We start from the raw sequence: 18,566 nt of genomic DNA, 5'->3' as shown, positions 1-18,566 counted from the left end.
CCGAACCACTCTGCTGTTCACCTCTCTCCCTGGGTTGCTTTTCTTGGGCCCCCCAGAGGCTGAGCGTCTCAGGGAGACTGAGGCTTCCCTGAGGCACTCACCTAGTCCAGACCCCAATCCTGAGATGACCCAGGTCAATCCCAGACATCCAGCTGGGTGGAGGTCCTGAGGAACAGCTGGAAAGAACCCCTTCCCCCCACACACACCCTGTTTGAACTCCCCAAATTCCTTTCTTATCTCCTTTCCTTTCCTGTCTTCAACATCAGCACAGACCCAAATGGTCCAGGGAGGCCCAAATCTCCCTCTTCCCTTATTTACCCAAGTTAAGATATACTTCGGTTCATTATTCAGCCCAAATCCGAGGTTAACAACTTTGACAGGCCCGGGAGAGGGGGGAGGAGGAATTTGCGTCCATGAGCACCTCTGTGCTCTAGCCCCACGATCTCATTCACCCTCAACAATTTGTGGGAGGGGGAAAGTGGCTACTCCCTTCCCTCAGATGACGAATCGGATATAAAGCCGCTTGCTCTAAAGCCCAGGCAAGTGAAAGGGGACCAGATCTGTCTCCTAAAGCTCAAGGTATTTCCATCTTATGGAAGGAGAATTTCCCTTCCTCCCTCCCTCCCTCCCTCCCTCCCTCCCTCCCTCCCTCCCTTCCTTCCTTCCTTCCTCCCTCCCTCCCTCCCTCCCTCCCTTCCTCCCTTCCTTCCTTCCTTCCTTCCTCCCTTCCTCCCTTCCTCCCTTCCTTCCTCGGTCTTTCTGTCTGTCTCACTCACTCACTCCTTCATTCATTCTCAGACATTCGTTGGCTCCTCTCTGCACCTGACCAGCCTACAGAAGGGCCCTGTGGGCAGACAGAGGAGGACCGACTTTGTCCTGAGGGCAGTGGGGAGCCACTGAGTAGTGTTGAGTGGAGTCACAATTCAGTCATGTTGGCTGTCTTGTGGAGAATGCCTTGGAGGTGCCAGGCCGGTGGCTGGCAGGTGTGGAGGTTGCAGCATTAGTGAAGTGGCCCTGGAGTAGGTATTCTCGGGGTGGTAGGGAGAGATCATGAAAGTAGTTAACATTTACTGAGCACTTACTCATAAGCCAGGTACAGTGCTAATTTAGTCCTGACAATAACTTTTTGGGGTGGGTCCCCGTGTACCCATTGTACAGATGACTCACAGAGGTTAAGCAACTTTCCTGAGGCTGTGCAGTAGAAGCGGAAGATTAAGGCTGTTTTGTACCCCCTGGGTCTGAGGTGCCTCTGAGACTTCAGGGGCCGGTGTCTCGGGGACGTCTGGGTGAGGGTGGTGGGTGGTGCCTGGAGCTGTCAGGTGGATGAGATGGGCATGGGTACAGATGGGGTGGGTACAGAGAGAGGACCCAGGGCCCAGGGTTGGGCTCTGAGGGACCTTAATATTCCTCTCCTCAGAGAATAGGCATCCACCAGGAAGTCTGAGAAGGAGCGGCCAGAGCGGTGGGAAGGAGCCCGGGAGGGGCTGAGTCACTGGAGCGGGGGGAGGGCATCTGAAGGACAGAGGGTCCCCAGGGCCAGTAGGGTGGTGTTTGTCGGTGCTCTGCTGCTTTCAGGTCCCCTCTTCCCTGGCTTCTTTCCAAGGTTCCTTGCAGCCCCTGTGCACCCCCTGAAGGCTAGAAGGTGGTGTAGGGGCATCAGCACCTCCAGGCTCCCTGCTGAGGCCCCAAGGAGGTGCCAAAGCCAGAGCTGAGAACAGAAGTGGGCAGAGAGGCGGGAGCCCCACAGAGGGGTCTCCACGGTAACAGGGCTGCAGGGCTGCTGTGAGTCATCGGAGCGGGGGCTGGGTAAGGAAAGGCTTTGACCCCAGACTTGGCCTGGCTGTGGCCTGCTGTCACCCCACCTGCTCTGATGTCAGGGACAGGGCCTTGCTCATGTGGCACAGGCCCTGTGGCTCCACCACAGACTCAGGATGGACTAGCCTGCCCCTAGGTCCGTCTCTCTCCTCAAGGCCAAGGTTGACCTCTCAACCTTAATGTAGGGAACCCCTGTGGGCATCTCTCCTAGGCTCTAAGTACGAGGTGCAGGCTCGGGGGCACTCAGGCCATTCAGCAAGTCCCTCCAGCTTCCCAGTCTTTAAAATGGGCTAACACAGCTCTTGCTGTGAGGATGAAATGAAGTGGTTCCTTCCCTTGCCTGCGGAGTACTACTTCTGGGCCAGGTCCTGTTCTGGGCTGTGAGCTCGACTCTCGGAGAGCTACATGCAGCTCCTGCTTTCACCGATGCAACACAGCCATCCTGTGTCGGGGTACTGATGGCAGTGTGGGTACGATGCTAAGGAAGTACAGGGAATGGGGGTCAACTCTGCCTGGGGGGGTGGTTGAGGAGGGGCCAGAGAAACTTGCAAAAGGAGGTGGTATTTGAGCCAGGTCTGGCAGGACAAGTAGGCTTTTGTCAGGTGGGGAAGTATGGGGAATGGCATTCTGGGCACGGGGAAGAGCATATGCAAAGGTGCAGAGGCAGAAAGCAGCATGGAAGAGGTGCCTGGGGAGGGGCAGGAGTGGAGAGCACGGGTCCAGTTATCTGAGGTGGGCGTGCTGGCCGTCCTGCGGTGGGGGGAGGTCGAGGGTGGTACCTGGGCTCCTGGTTGGGGGTAGGCCTGCTCTGAGCAGGAGCCCTGTACTCTCCGGGGGTCAGGCTGGTGATACAAGGGTAGGAACAGGCAGGCCTGGTCTCACAGTGGCCAGGGCTGGGGAGGGAGCACCACACCCTCCCTTTGACCTTCAGCCTCACCCTTGGCAGACAACTGGGCTTCTTATGCCCCTGAGACATGGTGAGGGCCTCTGAGCTCTTCCTGATTACTCATGACCTGGAGGATGCCTCCTCTGACCACCCTGCGCCACCCATGGCAGAGCCACCACCTCCCTGATGCCTCCTGGGCTACAGGGGCCCCAGGGCCCGGGGTGGGCGGCAGCTCACCGTAGCCGTGCTCGTACTCTCGGTGGCGGCGGCGGCGGCGGCGATGGTGGTGGTGGTGGTGGCGGCGATGGCGGTGGCGGTGCCGCTGGAGCCGGGCTTGCCTGTCCCTGCGGATGCTGCCCACGATGATGGTGATGCAGGAGAGGATGATGACCACGCCTATGACTGCGCTTGCTACCAGCACAGGAGACACGAGCAGATGGCTGTGCTCTGAGCTCTCTGAGAACGTTGGGTAGAAGTAGCTGGTGCGGTTGTATCTAGCTACTGTGGACAGAGAGAGAGAGAGGACGCTGAGCCGGGGCACGGACCCTGCCCCACACCTTCCTCCTCCCTCCCTGCTGCCCTGTGAGTTATTCATCCCTAAATAAGTGGAGGAGATTCAGGCGCTGCTCCCCTCCTCCCCGCAGGAGCCTCTGCTAGTGAGGGCTGACCTCCTCTCGCCTCTCCTCTGAAGCCTCTGGCCTAGGAGCTCAACCAACTCAAAGAAAGGAAAAAGGAAGCTCAGAGAGGGCAGTGGACTTGCTCAAGGTCACACAGCAAATTAGCGGCAGAGCTGAGGCTTGAACCCACTGAACCTGACTCAGTGCTAGACAAGGACTCTATTCCACCAAGACGTGAGGTTGGAAGGTCAGCATGACTTTACCAAAGACTTGGGAAGGCATGAGGGATACACGGGGGTCAGAGTATGAGGACCAGATGTGCTGGCCTCCAACACTGGCCTCCTGCCTCAAGGGCGAAACCTACCGAGGGGACTCCAGGGAAATCAGGCAGGCCTGGGGTTAAGAGCACTAACTGACCCAGACATGACAGTGGGTTGGATCAGATCAGGGAAGGCTTCCCAGAGGAGGTGAAGCTAGGAGGTATTCCAGGCAGGGGAAGAACAAGGGTAAAGGTGCAGAGAGGTGGGAAGGGGCTTCTAGGAAGGGGTGTGTATGGTGGGTCCCTGAGAACCCTACTAAAGGAAGCTTCTGGGGCCCACGATGGCTTTGTCCTCCCATAAGATAAGATGATGGAGCCCTGGGGGCTGGGGTCCCAGGGAAGGGTGGGAATCAGCCAGGACCATCCATGGGCACTCGCTGCCTCGCTCAGGGAGAGCCAGCACCACATTAGGGAGCGTCCGTGACTGCCCCTTAATTCCCTCCCGCTCAGCTGGGCAGGGATGTGGTTTTCCCCTTTTATAGACGTGTGGACTGACGCTCGGCTCCAGCCCACGGTCACTCAGTCACTCTGTGGTTGAGCCAAGTGAGAACTCAGGCCCAAGCTTCAAAGTCCCGAGCTCACTCTCCACTGTTCCCTGCCCCAGGCGTGAGCCCTTCCTGAGGGTGCAGGTCCCATCTCTGGACAGCCGTACGGAGCCAGCTTCAGATACTCAGCGAGCCACAGGGCAAGCTTTCCTGGGCCCTGTTCTGAAAGCGGTCCCCCTGTCTGTCCTCCCAGAGCCTGTGTCCCAGTCCCTGTTCTGCACTTGTCGCATATGATTATGCACGGTTTCCAGGGCTTGTGTCTGATCGCTTTCTGTGTCCTCAAGCTCAGCACTGGGCCTGGGCTCACCAAAGGTGCCCAAGCCACGTACTGAGTGAGTGGCTGCAGCCTTGAGACCAGATGGGGAAGTGGCAGGGAGGCCCTGAGCTGCCTCCGGGGAATGAGGTCTCTGTCTTGAGTGGTAATCAAGCGGAGTGTGGATGGTTACCTCCCTGGGTAGTTGTAGGAGGGCTTTGTTCCCAGGTGAGGGCATGGACTTATGCAAATCAGAAGGTAGAAACTCAGCTGTGGCCTCCTGTACCTTCCCATCCCTTCCCAGCACCGTCTCCAGAAGCCTCTCCCACACTCAGCCCATGTCAGGGACAGGTAGGTGAAGCATGAACTTGGGGCCTTTGCCTGAGCTATGAACACGCCCGCCAGCAGTTCCGGCCCATGCTGGTGGCTCCTGCAGCCTACTGACCTTCATTAGGAGGGGCTGGCCTCGAGGCCCTACTGCCTGGGCCAGAATGTCATCCTAGCCTGAGAGCCAAGCCTTTGCTCGCTGAAGTTCATTGGAAGCTGCTCCCCTGCAGGTGCCTTCCCTGGGGAGAGGGAGCTGCCCTTGGGCTTTGGCTGAGTGTGCGTGCTCCCTGGCCCTCTAACATGAAAATGCCAGCATAAGCAGATTTCTGGGATTCTTTGAGGGCCAAACACAGACCACTGTTTTGAGAGCCCCCACTATGTGTAGGTTCTGTGCTGAGAGCTCACTTCATCCCTGAAGCTATGTTCTCCCCATTTTATAGGTGAGAATACTGAGGCTCAAAGGTATTAAGTAACCCACCACAATCATATATAGCCAGTATATGGCTAACTCAGAGTCATTCTCTTCCTGTTTGGCCCAGGAGGCAGCCGCAGCATCCTTTTCAACATAGTACTTCACACAGTGATTACCCTGGTCAGGAGACAAGCTTTTGGCCACCACTCATCTAGTCCGCCGTGCTTTCACTCCTGAGCCAATGACCGGGCTTTGGCTTGGACTAGAGCTGAGCCAGTGATCATTCTGCTACCGTATTCTCTCTGATAAAGTACAAGCCAGCTGGCCATCCAACCAATGTCACCCTCTTCCTCTCACCTTTGAAGCCAATGGCAGGGCTTGGGAATGTCAGAGACAGCAGCCCTCCTTGGGGACGGTAGGAGTGTATGGGGTCCACACTGCTCTCAACTGTCCTGTTCAGTCTGTTCCAGCTGCTGCGATGGTTTGGGATGTACTGGTCACCCCACGGTCCAAGGCAGATGTGCTACCAGAAAGCTGGCCATGGCAAGGCTGGAGGTGCCCAGAATGAGAACCTAGGGTTGGATTTGTGTGTGCATGCCTGCCCTGCTCAGCACGCAGAAACTGCTGCGGAGGTGCCAGTCCCATGGGGTCACCCTGAAGACGCCTCTCCCTCTCCCTGCCTCAGCAGCAAATGAGAACCTCGCCCTTGTGGCAGTGCCAGGCTCATCACCAGCCAGGTGTGGAGATGGCAACACCCATGCCTGCAGATGGAGCCAGTTGGCGCAGGCGTCCGCCTGCATGGCCAGGGGGAAGTTAATCTTCCAGTCCCTGCGACCGGCGGAGGTAGGTGCTGCTTTAAATTATGAGGCAAACTTCCAATTTCCAAATTCAGGGTCCACTTCATCAACAAGATAAAAATGACTGCAGAGAAACAACATGATGCTAGCCCCCTTTCCCACCGCTCTGCCTCGCTCTCCCCCTGCACCAGCTGTGGAAAGGACAGAGGGTAAGGCAAGCTTTGCCCCTATCCTAGACTTTCTTCCCAAGCAGCTTCTACAAAGGTGCTGATGATCAAGAGGAAATTGTACCTCAAGATACTAGGTCATCCCTGAGATGCGGCCCTCCCTCCACATACAGCATGAGTAGCTATCATCTCCTGGACACCTACTGTGTGTCATTCACCATGCTTGGTACTTTTCATGCACTGTGTTATTTAATTCTTATGATGGTCCATGATGGGATCTCCAGTTAACAGGTGGAGAAACTGGGCTTCAGACAGGTTATTTGTCCAATGTCACTCAGCCCACAGAGGGACCCGGGTCAGTGGGCAGCCAAAGCCCCATGCTGTTAGCCAAGATGCTACTCTGTGGCTACCAGGCACTGTGCACTGGCGCTCATGTTTCTGGGATCTTGCTAAAGTAAAATTTTTCTCTCCCTAAAACGGTGCTTTGCTTTTTCTGGGCCACCTTAACATGTAGTCAAAGTAGGCCATGACCTACGTCTTATTCAGGGTGAAGGTATATCATCAGCTGAAAGAACACTGCTGAGTTTTGAAGGGCTGGCAGGGCCCCGCCATGAAGGTCAAATCAAGAGACTGTCTTTTATCTCAAGGGTAGAGAGGAGACACGAAGGGGCGCGGTCACAGTGTTTTAAGAGCGCCCTCTGGCTGCAGAACTGGACGCAGGGTGGGGGGGCACCAGCGAGTAGGCTGCTGTGAGGGTCCATGTGAGCGTGGAGGGTGGAGCAGGGAGCGTGGAGGGTGGAGGTTGGAGCGTGGAGGGTGGAGCAGGGAGCGTGGAGGGTGGAGCGTGGAGGGTGGAGCGTGGAGCGTGGAGGGTGGAGGGTGGAGCGAGGAGGGTGGAGCGTGGAGGGTGGAGCAGGGAGCGTGGAGGGTGGAGCGTGGAGCGTGGAGGGTGGAGCAGGGAGTGTGGAGGGTGGAGCGAGGAGCATGGAGGGTGGAGCGAGGAACGTGGAGGGTGGAGCGTGGAGGGTGGAGCGAGGAGCGTGAAGGGTGGAGTAGGAAGCGTGGAGGGTGGAGCGTGGAGGGTGGAGCAGGGAGCGTGGAGGGTGGAGCAGAGAGCGTGGAAGGTGGAGCGTGGAGGGTGGAGCAGGGAGCGTGGAGGGTGGAGCGTGGAACGTGGAGGGTGGAGCAGGGAGCGTGGAGGGTGGAGCGTGGAACGTGGAGGGTGGAGCGAGGAGCGTGGAGGGTGGAGCAGGGAGCGTGAAGGGTGGAGCGTGGAGGGTGGAGCAGGGAGCGTGGAGGGTGGAGTAGGAAGCGTGGAGGGTGGAGCGTGGAGGGTGGAGCAGGGAGCGTGGAGGGTGGAGCAGAGAGCGTGGAAGGTGGAGCGTGGAGGGTGGAGCAGGGAGCGTGGAGGGTGGAGCGTGGAACGTGGAGGGTGGAGCAGGGAGCGTGGAGGGTGGAGCGTGGAACGTGGAGGGTGGAGCGAGGAGTGTGGAGGGTGGAGCGTGGCGCGTGGAGGGTGGAGCGAGGAGCGTGGAGGGTGGGGCGAGGGGCGTGGAGGGTGGAGCAGGGAGCGTGGAGGGTGGAGCAGGGAGCGTGGGGGGTGGAGTGAGGAGGGTGGAGGGTGGAGCGTGGAGGGTGGAGCATGGAGCGTGGAGGGTGGAGCGTGGAGGGTGGAGCGTGGAGGGTGGAGCAGGGAGCGTGGAGGGTGGAGCAGGGAGCGTGGGGGGTGGAGCGAGGAGCGTGGAGCGTGGAGGGTGGAGCGTGGAGGGTGGAGAGTGGAGCGTGGAGGGTGGAGGGTGGAGCGTGGAGGGTGGAGCAGGGAGCGTGGAGGGTGGAGCGTGAAGGGTGGAACGTGGAGCGTGGAGGGTGGAGCAGGGAGCGTGGAGCGTGGAGGGTGGAGCGAGGAGGGTGGAGCGTGGAGCGTGGAGGGTGGAGCAGGGAGCATGGAGGGTGGCGCGTGAAGGGTGGAACGTGGAGCGTGGGGGGTGGAGCGAGGAGGGTGGAGGGCGGAGCGTGGAGCGTGGAGCGTGGGGGAAGCCCGCAAGCCCGCACTTGGAGCGTGGAGCCGGGCTCAGCTGAACGCCTTTGATGGCAGCTGCTCCTGAGGAGAGTTCCTCCACCTTGCCAAGCTGACGTCCTTTGAGCAGGCCTCAGCGACAACCCTGGTGCTCTCCCCACTCTGTAGATGGGGTCCCAAGGTCCCCTTCGGGGCTGGGATGGTGCCTGTATCCGTGGGCCTCCGCTGTGCCAGGCAGAAGCCAGCTCTCGCGCCTCCAGACCTCTGCTCCAGGCTGGGACTGGGAACCACAGGTGGGTCAGAGGCCCTGCATGACCGCGGCCTGGGTGTGGGGCCGGGTCTGGCGCTTGCCCCCTCAGTGTGCGGAACCGTCGTCACCCGCATTTATAGGACACTGAGTCTTGGTGAGCTGAAGTTTGCCCACCTAGTTTTGTGGCAGAGCTGGGATTTGAACCCAGGTGTGTCTGATGATCCATGCACTAGGGCCCAGAGCAGGGGAAGAGAGTTGGGTGCGGTGGAGGTGGAGGCAGGAGAACGGGGCTCCGTTCCTGGTTCTACCACTCACTCGCTGTAGAGTGGGTTTGTCCTCTGCCCACTCTGGACCTGGTCGCTCTCCGCCTGAAAGACGCTTAAAGACGCTTATTCTTGAGCCGTTTTAACTGCAGGGTGGGTGAAGGGGTCTGAAAGGGTGGGGAGGAGGTGGGAGCCAGGTGAACACAATGGGCGAGGAGATGAGATCCAGGCTTGCGTCGGGGGATGGGGTCAGGGCTGGCTGCAGGCTGGGAAACAGTGGGGAACGTGCAGGGCAGGGAAGCTGAAGCAGACCATCACTACTGACTCCTTGCTGAGTGTAGTGTGTGCGCAGCTGCGCAGTCACTCTGTCTGGGTTCAGGCAAGTGCTCTTTGCAGGCTGAAGCCACCTGGGAGCATTGACAAAGAAAGGGCACCGACAGTGGAGGTGCTGAGCCAGCATCTTTAGGCCTCCAGACCTGCCCACACCTTCGGAGACGCTGGCTAGAGGGAGAAGGGGGGGCCAAGGACTGAGATCTGACTGATGGTTCCTGTCACCAAAAATTCTGAAGACATTTGTCATAGGTCCACTTGCCTGGCAAGTCTGGCCTCAGTAGTTCATCTCTTTCTCCACTGCTGAAGCCACTAGGGTGAGGCCTTGAGGTCATTGGAGGGAATCTGGGGAACAGGATTCAGGCACCGTCTTCCCTCTGCTCACCAAAGGCTGGTCTCAGCCTCCCGGCAGGGATTGGGACAGGGGACGTGGCAGGGCAGGCTCACTTGCTTGGGCACTTCTGAGTCCCTTCCCCTTCTGTTTTGGGCAGCCTCTTAGCCCACTTGGTGATATCACCTCGTTACCAGGAGACTGTGATGGAGAGAGAGTACTGGGAACAGGTCAGGGACATATCCACACAGAGGGGCTGGGTCTCGAAGGATGAACCAGCAGAGCAAGATCAGGGGAGGGAGGAAGGGGCCTGAGCGGGAGTACAGAGGGTAAGGTCCCAACAGAGCTCAGGAAAGGAGGAGGTGCTCCTGGGGTGAGGTTGTGGGATGTCCCCTGAACATTGGGATATGGGGATGAGGAAGAGGCTGCTTGGCGTTCAGTATTCTTCTTACAATGGGACGTAGCTCTAGAAGAGGTCAGCTAATGGTATGTCAAGGCCCTGACACGTTTTACTTGGCCATTTGTGGCATTACAGGTGGGGCAGGTTATAGTGAAAACGAGGATTGGAAAGTGAAGTCATTCACCTATTAATCAGTCCTCCATAAATTCACTCACCCTCCTAATGTATTTATCTACCTAGGCGTCTATTCAGGATCCACTCGATCAGCCATGCATCCATCCATATATTCAACCATTCGTCCATCTACCCACCCATCCATCCACTCACCAATACTCACTAAGTGCTTATTCTGTGCCTGGACACATGCTAGGCACTAGGAACATGTATATGAATCCACTAAAATGAACCTCTCAAACCGTGGAAAGCAAGAGTTCCCACACAGGTGCCCCAGTGCTGAGAGGGAAAGTCTTGGTACACCATGGAGTTCTCTGCTCTCACGTCATGCATAGTAGCTCTCCTTCCCTCTGTTTTACACATCAGAGTTAATAGGAGAGTGCTCCATTGCCAAGTGGAAGATTTTCAGCCACTGCATTAAAATATAACTGGAAAAATATAAGTGACCACCCACAGGCCTTTCATGATTCTATAAATATAAGATGAAAGTGATTTATTCCACTATTGAGATAGATTCTGCCACTTAAATAAACTCACCAAAATTAACTCGATTATAGCAATTCAATGTCAAACAGTGTCAACTGAGTATAATACGTCTTGTGATGATATAGGAAAACTGATTTGGGAACCTAGGCCTCATGTTCAATGAGGGGACCTAAGACAGCCTTTCTTCAAATAATAAGTAAAAAGCCCCACCGTATTCCTTTTCAGTTCGAAAAATGCAAGTCTTAGTAGCAGCTGACGGGAATTGTGTGATATTTACCCGGGCTGTCTTTTGATGATGACTCACATTACCAGTGCCTTTGCTACTTCTGATTACCTATGTTTCAGTACTAGTGTCACTTTAGTGCTTGAATCCTATAAAGATTTTTGCAGTGGAAGTATAGTTCTTGGTTACCTACTACACTTAGAAACAGGTCCTCATTCTGTTTTTATAATATGTTTTTTGCATTCTACTCTAAATCAAAGCCAGTGTTGAACAAAGAGATGATGCTGTGCGCGTTTCTCTCTTGTGTGTGTTTCATCAGCTCGCCTTCCCCATGGCTCTTGTAATAAGGCAGTGGTGTATAGCTGGGCCTTTCATTCTTGTGCATTTAAAAATAAATGTCACTGCAGGAGAAATGCTGGCTCTGCTAGGATTGAGCAGAAATTGATTTTGAAATGATAGTAAACGGTTGTTAAACCAGACACTGAACTTCACCCGCTATGGTGGTTACATTACTTAGTTCAGTGTTTCTAATGCTCAATGTAATTCCTATTTTAAAAGAATTTAAGGAACAACCCACAGGTTTCTGAATATACAAACTGAGAAATAACATACTCTCTGCGAATCTGATAGTCATGTTGTTTTAGATAACTGGATTTTACACTTGGTAGATACGCCAGTGCACTAATGTCACTCAGGTGTAATTGATCATCCTGTTCGCTCGCAAGGATGAGGAGAGCCACTGTGCCCCAGTGCTATGATTCTTATTGTTTAGACAGTGTTGGTGACATACTGTGCATGTGTAGTAGCCACGTGTACTATAACAGTACTTAAGCTATTGGGATCACTGTCAGTATTTTAGTGTTGGAGGTACTTTTTTATCTTGAAAAAAATGAGAGATTTTTAAAAAAGTTTAAATTGTTTCACGAGCAGTCCTTTAAGTTTCATTTAACCTAAAACCTGAAATTTCAGTATTAGACAAAAACCCTTTAACAAGGCTGCCGTCCAACTTAAAAGGTGCCCACCTTGGCTTTCACATTTGTAGAAATGTATTCTTTGAAGTGCAGCAATAGAATCCTCTGCTCCTAAGGAGTACAAGAGGGTGTCCCCTAACTGTGTGCTCCGTATCGTTTTATTTTCTGTAAATTTTGAAGTTAAATATGCATAAAGCAAATTATATACAAGAATAGTCTATATATAAAAGTTTAAGAACATCTGTGCATCCAAAGACATGATTATAAGAGTCAAAAACCAGTCCACGAAGAGGGAGAAGATTTTTGCAATAATATATCCAACACAGGACTGGTGGTCAGAATATATAAAGAACTCCTAGAAATCAGTAATAAAAAGACCCAATGAAAAAGTGGGCAAAAGGCTTAAACAATCACTTCACAAAAGAAGATATCCAAGGTGTTAAATACACTGTACTTAATCACCAGAGAAATTCAAATGAAACCACAAGGTAATATCTCTACTGTCTAGCCGAATTGCTAATGTGAAAAAATCCAGACAACGCCAAGCATTGGTGAGGATGTAGGGCAACTAGAGCTCTCATATATTGATGTTAGGAGTGTGGATTGGTACAGCCACTCTGGAAAACTGTTTAGCTCTATCTATTATCTAAATTCCACTCCTGGGCGGAATGAATTCTCCAACAGAAAAGCATCAGTATGTTCACCAAAAGTCACGTGCTAGAACAGTGCTGTCCAGTACGGTAGCCACTAGCCGCATGTAGCTACTTAAATTAATGAAAATTAAATTAAAATTCAGTTCCTCAAAATTGAAGGTGATTCAAAGAAATAGAAAGCTATCCCATGCTCCTAGATTGGAAGAATTAGTGTTATTAAAATGTCATACTATCCAAAGAAATCTATAGATTTAATGCAATCCCTATCAGAATACCCAGGACATTTTTCACAGAGCTAGAACAAATAATCCTAAAACTTATGCGGAGCCATAAAAGACCCCAAATTGCCACAGTAGTCCTGAGAAAAAAGAACAAAACTGGCAGATACACACACTACTATATCTAAGATAGATAACCAACAAGGACCTACTGTATAGCACAGGGAACTCTATTCAGTGCTCTGTGGTGACCTGTATGAGAAAAGAATCTAAAAAAGAATGAATATGTGTATAGATATATAATTGAATCACTTTGCTGTACACCTGAAACTAACACAACATTGTAAATCAACTACACTCCAATAAAATTAAATACAAACAAACAAAAAACCACCAAAAAACAAAGCTGGAGGTATAACCCTGCCAAATTCCAGACTATACTACAAAGTTACAGTAATAAAAAACAGCATGGTATTGGCACAAAAACAGACACATAGATCAATGGAACAGAAAAGAGAACCTGGAAATAAACCCACACACCTGTGGTTAATCAATCTATGACGAAAGGGGCAAGAATACACAATGGAGAAGAGACAGCGTCTTTAACAAGTGGTGCTGGGAAAACTGGACAGCCACATATAAAACAATGAGATTAGAACATTCCCTCACACTATATACTACAAAAATAAACTTTAAAAGGGTTTAAAGACCTAAATGTAAGACATGAAACCATAAAACTCTAGGAGAGAACATAGGCAGGACACTCTTTGACATAATTTGGAGCAATATTTCCTTGGATCAGTTTCCTAAGGCAAAAGACATAAAAACAAATTAAACAAATGGGACCTAATTAAACTTAAAAGCTTTTGTACAGCAAAAGAAACCATCAACAAATGAAAAGACAACCTACAGGATGGGAGAAAATATTGGAAAATGATGATACCAACAAGGGATTAATGTCCAAAATATACTAACAGCTCATACTGCTCAATATTAAAAAAAAATCCAGTCAAAAAATGGGCAGAAGACTTGAATAGACGTTTTTTCCAAAGAAGACATAGAAATGGCTAACAGGCACAAGAAAAGATGCCCAACATCACTAATTATTACAGAAATGCAAATCAAAACCACAATGAGGTATCACCTCACACCTGTCAGAATGGCTGTCATCAAAAGGACCACAAATAACAAATGTTGGAGAGGATGTGGAGAAAAGGGAACCCATGTACACTGTTGCTGGGAATGTAAGTTGGTGCAGTCACTATGGAAAACAGTATGATGTTCCTTAAAAAACTGAAAATAGAACTACCATATAATCCAGCAATTCCACTCCTGAGTATATATCTGGAAAAAATGAAAACACTAATTCAAAAAGATTTATGCACCCCAGTGTTCGTAGCAGCACTATTTATAATAGCCAAGACATGGAAGCAACCCAAGGTGCCCATCAACAGACAATTGGATTAAGAAGATGTGGTATATATATACAATGGAATATTACTCTGCCATAAAAAGAATGAAATACTGCCATTTGTAACAATGTGGATGGACCTAGAGAATATTATGCTTAGCGAAATAAGTAAGACAGAGAAAGACAAATACTATATGATATCACTTATATGTATAATCTAAAAAATAAATGAATGTATATGCAAAATAGACTCACAGATATAGAAAACAAATGTGGTTATCAAAGGGGAGAAGGAAGGGGAGAGGGACAAATTAGGGATATGGGATTAACAGATACAAACTACTATACATAAAATAGGTGAGCAACAAGGATATACTGTATGACACAAGGAATTATACTTATCTGGTAATAACCTATAATGCAAAAATACTGAATCACTATGCTGTACACCTGAAACTAATACAATATTGTAAATCAAGTATACTTAAACTAAAAAAATTCAGTTCCTCATTTGTACTAGCTACATTTCAAGGGCTCAATAGCTGCACATGGGTCATGGCTATCATATTGGGCAGTGAAGATACAGAACATTTTCATTGTTGCAGAAAGCTCTGTTGGACAGCACTCTACTAGAATGTTCACTATTCATTCATAGCCCCAAACTGAAGACTACTCAGATGTCCATTAAAGTAGAATGGATAAGTTATTTGTGGTATATTGACACAATGAAATACTATACGGTGATGAGAATAAGTGATCTACAATTATATACAATACTGTGGTTGAATCTCACAGTGGAATGTTGATCAAAAGAAGCCAGAAACAAAAGAGAACATCCTGTATGATTCCAAATGTATAAAGGTCAAAAACAGGCAAAACTAATTTATGGCGACAGAAGTCAAGACAGTAGTTGACCTGGGCATGGGGTAGTGACTGGAAGAGCACACGGTAGATGTTCTGGGATGCAGCTTATGATGTGTTTCTTGATCTGAGTGTGCTTAGTTTGTGAAGATTCATTGAGTTGTACACTAACGATTTGTGCCCCTTCCTGCATGTATGTTTTATACAGTGGTGCGCTGGCAAACCAGCTTTCCAGGAAAAAAAAAAGAAAAGAAAGAAAAATCCCTGATTTGTAGTGTTGGTTGCCAATTTCCATGGTGTAAATACTCCCATCATGATGGATTTCAGGCTGGCTACCAATGATTAAACGGGTCATGAATCTCCTGAATATTTAAGTATTCACTCTTGTGAGCTGGTATCTCTACTAAACAAACAAAAAACCAACCCCAGAGAATCCCCAGAAAAGGAATTCCTCAGTTCAGTTCTCACTCCTAACTTTCACAGGTCCTCCTGGAGTCTTGGGGACCAGAGGGGAAGGACTGAGTAGGCAGGAGGGAAAGGGTTTGCTAGTCTGACTGTCCACTGCCTCCATGTTAGACTGAGGGGGGACTATGTTCTAACAACCTTTGTCCTTTTAAAGACTGGCTTGGTAAGCCAGTCCTGGTATTACCATGCCCTCAGTATGATTGGCTTAGGGGTGGACATGTGACTAAATTCTGGCCAATAAGACATGGGGGTGGTGTGCTGGGGAACTTCTGGGAAAAGTTGTGTCACTGCCTGGGTTGATGGGGCCATCTTTTTTTTTTTTTAATATTTATTTATTTGGCTGTGCTGGGTCTTAGTTGCGGCAGACAGGATCTTTGTTGCTGCATGCGAGATCTTTAGTTGTGGTATGTGAACTCTTAGTTGCTGCATGTAGGATCTAGTTCCCTGACCAGGGATTGAACCCAGATTCCCTGCATTGGGAGCGTGGAGTTTTAGCCACTGGACCACCAGGCAAGTCCCTGACGGGGATCATCTTGCAATGCAGAAAATGTTGGTGTAAGAAGATGGAAAGAACCTGGGTCCTTAATGATGTCCATCCTTGACCACTGAAATTGAGAACCCTAACGCTGTTCCGTCTCAGGACTTCCCTCCCTGTGCGGAAACAATAAATGTCTTTATTGTTAAAAAAACAAAAAGACGTGGCTTTTGTCACAGTTTCGCTTTCAAAAGAGGGCTGCTCTTTTTCTGCATCTTCACTGAGAACAGGGGAGCAGGCTCCATGTGGAAGGAGCACTTTATGTGGAGTCAGGCTGGGAGCATCAAAGTTTCAGCCACAAACACGCTGGGTGACCTGGTCCAGTCCCCAATCTGCATCTCAGTTTCTCCACCTCTGGTGTGGGGCAGTTGGGGCAGAGTCCCAGGGTAAGTCCTAAAGGGTCAGCAAAGGACCTCTTACATCCAATCTACAAGGTAGAGAGAACACATTTTCTTGCATTGTCCCGTTGTGTGCCTGTGATGGGATCCGGTGAACGGCTGGCATCTGGCTGGCCCCTGATTAGAGCCTGTCAGATGAAGGTGGCCAAGCATGCCATGCTGTGTTTCAACACTAGCCTGGGGCTGGCTGGGAAGGGAGAGGGAACACGTGATCTCCCCTTGGAACGGGCTTGGGAGGACCCTGCAGAGAAGACCGAGTGAGTTCTGCAGCTCTCGTTGTGGAATGCAAGAGCCAGAGGTGAAAGATAGAACAAACTCTTACTGAGCATCTATGTGCTCACCAAACTCTCAGTCATCCTGGAAACTGGGTCTCATAATCCCATTTCATAGCTGAATAAACGGAGGCTTGGATGATTTAAATACATTTGCTCCAATGGTTTTTTGAACCTGCGTCTTTCAGCTCTTGCTGTTTTTACTGTATTAGACTACATCCCCAGCCTTAGCCACATTCCTAGGGGAGAGAAACATCATCCAGTGGCTGAAGGCCCTGGCGGATGGGCAGAGGAAAGCTCTGGAATGACTCTCTCGAGCAAGGCCTGGAGGTCACCTATGGACACGTAGGTTGGGTGGGGTCAGGTGGGAAGAGGGAGCAGCCCTTAGAAGCTGATGGTTTGGGGGCTAATGGAGGATACGGTTCTTAAATGCAGAGAGAAGCAAATAGAAGGAACTCTAGGAGGTGAAAATGTATCAAGCTCTCAGAGGGAGTAGTGTGGCCAGTGCCCTGGGCTTGGGCCTGGAAGCCCTGCTTTTGAAACCTGTCTCCTCCGTCGGTAGCCCCTGGGTCCATGGGGCATGTGACTTCTCTCTTGGGGCCTCTCTCTCCTGTCTGGGAAGTGTGCAGGCCTGCACACTTCTGTGGTGACATCACAGAGGAAGACCAGCCTTTCCTAATCACCCTGGGCACAGTTCCAGGTGCAGGATGGGTAGCCAATCTAGGGTAGCCCTTGGCAGAGAAATGGCAGTGTCCTTACACATCGCTGTTTGCAGGTCAGTCCTCTCCAGTGTACTTGACTTTGGGGTGCCGTGGGTGACAACTCTGGGGGTCATGCTTTCCTTGGCAAGATTTCTAGATACAGAAACCAACCCAAGACTCAGTCTCTAGATCCTTCCCTTTTCCACGCTCCCAGGGTTGTGGCAGAATAGGCCGGAGGGGGACAAGAGGGGGGCAAAGAGGCCAGTTAGGACAGTGGTACAGGTGATGACGATGATGTCTTTGGTCCTGGGGCTTAGAGGTGGAAGTGGCAAGACGGGGTCAGATTTGAAAGTGAAACTGTTAGGATTTTCAGATTAATTGGTTTGGGGGTAGATGAGAAGGAGAGCGGTAAAAACTGAGAAAGTTTGGGGCTTGAGCACATGGAAGGACTGAGCTGCCATTTCCTGAGATGGGGAAGATGACGGGCAGCTTGGGTGGGGTCTTTGAGTCAAGATGTAAGGTTCTGACATGTTCTATCTGAGATAAGCTGTAGACACCCGAGTGGACATCCGAGTGGAGATATGGGGTGGACAGTTGTATATCTGAGTCTGGAGTTCAGGGAGAGTCTGGAGCTGGAGATGTAAATTTGGGGACCGTCAGTGTATGGAAGCTGCTCAGTACCATGAGGTGGATGAGGTCACCCAGGGAGCCCACTGCCAGGGGACGGGGAAGTGCAGAAACTCTGCCAGCAAGGAGTGCTCTGCAAAAGCTGGGGATACTGCTACTGTTATTAGTACTACATGAAGCACTCAAGCTGAGGTTGATGCCCTCTTGCCAAGGACTCTAATATAAAATGATCGTGCATTTAAAACTGAGCTTAGCTATCAGATGCTGAGCTCAACCAGAGAACTCTGAGGAGGGGCAGCCAGGATGTTTATGGGGTTGCAGAATGGACTCTCCATTCGAGGGGTGGAGGTGAAGGAGCAGACTTGACTCTACCCTTTCTGTCCAGCTGCAGATTATCCAAAATTGAGCCCTGGAAAGACTCACCGGGGGTGTATCCCTGACCCCCACCATTTTCCAGCTGTGTCACCTAGACTAGCTTCTTCACGTCCTTGAGCTTCAGTTTCCTCAGGCCTGAAATGGCCACACTGACCCCTCCTGTGCAGAGTCGCTTCTAGGAAGCAAGAAGGCCACATAAAGAAATGATCGTAAGGCCTTGTAAGCCCTTTATCTGTGGTACCTCATTTGATCCTCAGAGCAGCCCTCTTGAGGTGGACAGTCCTTTCAACTTCCAGTTTACAGATGAGGAAACTGAGGCTCAGAGAGACATGGCCAGCCGAAGTCACTCCTTCTGTTCCCTTGCCCGTTCCAAAATCAGACCTCAGCAAGGAATGGACAAAGGTTTCATCTCACAGGCTAATGATTATTGGGTAGTGCCTGCCTGTGTTCAGAGGGAGTCTGAGGTT

The 18,566-nt window shown here is 51.0% G+C and overlaps 1 protein-coding gene across 1 annotated transcript in view; it reads right to left on the bottom strand.

Annotated features, from left to right (window-relative positions):
- The window catches only part of BEAN1 (brain expressed associated with NEDD4 1), a 37,613-nt gene that overhangs the window by 5,271 nt on the left and 13,776 nt on the right, over nt 1–18,566 (bottom strand). Inside the window, exon 3 of the mRNA XM_067720012.1 lies at nt 2,939–3,202. Within this exon, the coding sequence (XP_067576113.1) occupies nt 2,939–3,202 (264 nt within the window). The remainder of the gene's footprint in view (nt 1–2,938; nt 3,203–18,566) is intronic.

This window comes from Pseudorca crassidens, chromosome 20 (genome assembly GCF_039906515.1).
Source record: "Pseudorca crassidens isolate mPseCra1 chromosome 20, mPseCra1.hap1, whole genome shotgun sequence".
In the NCBI taxonomy this organism is placed as follows: Eukaryota; Metazoa; Chordata; class Mammalia; order Artiodactyla; family Delphinidae; genus Pseudorca; species Pseudorca crassidens.
Note: the sequence above shows the minus strand (reverse complement) of the source record. Positions and strands in the feature narration are given on the sequence as shown.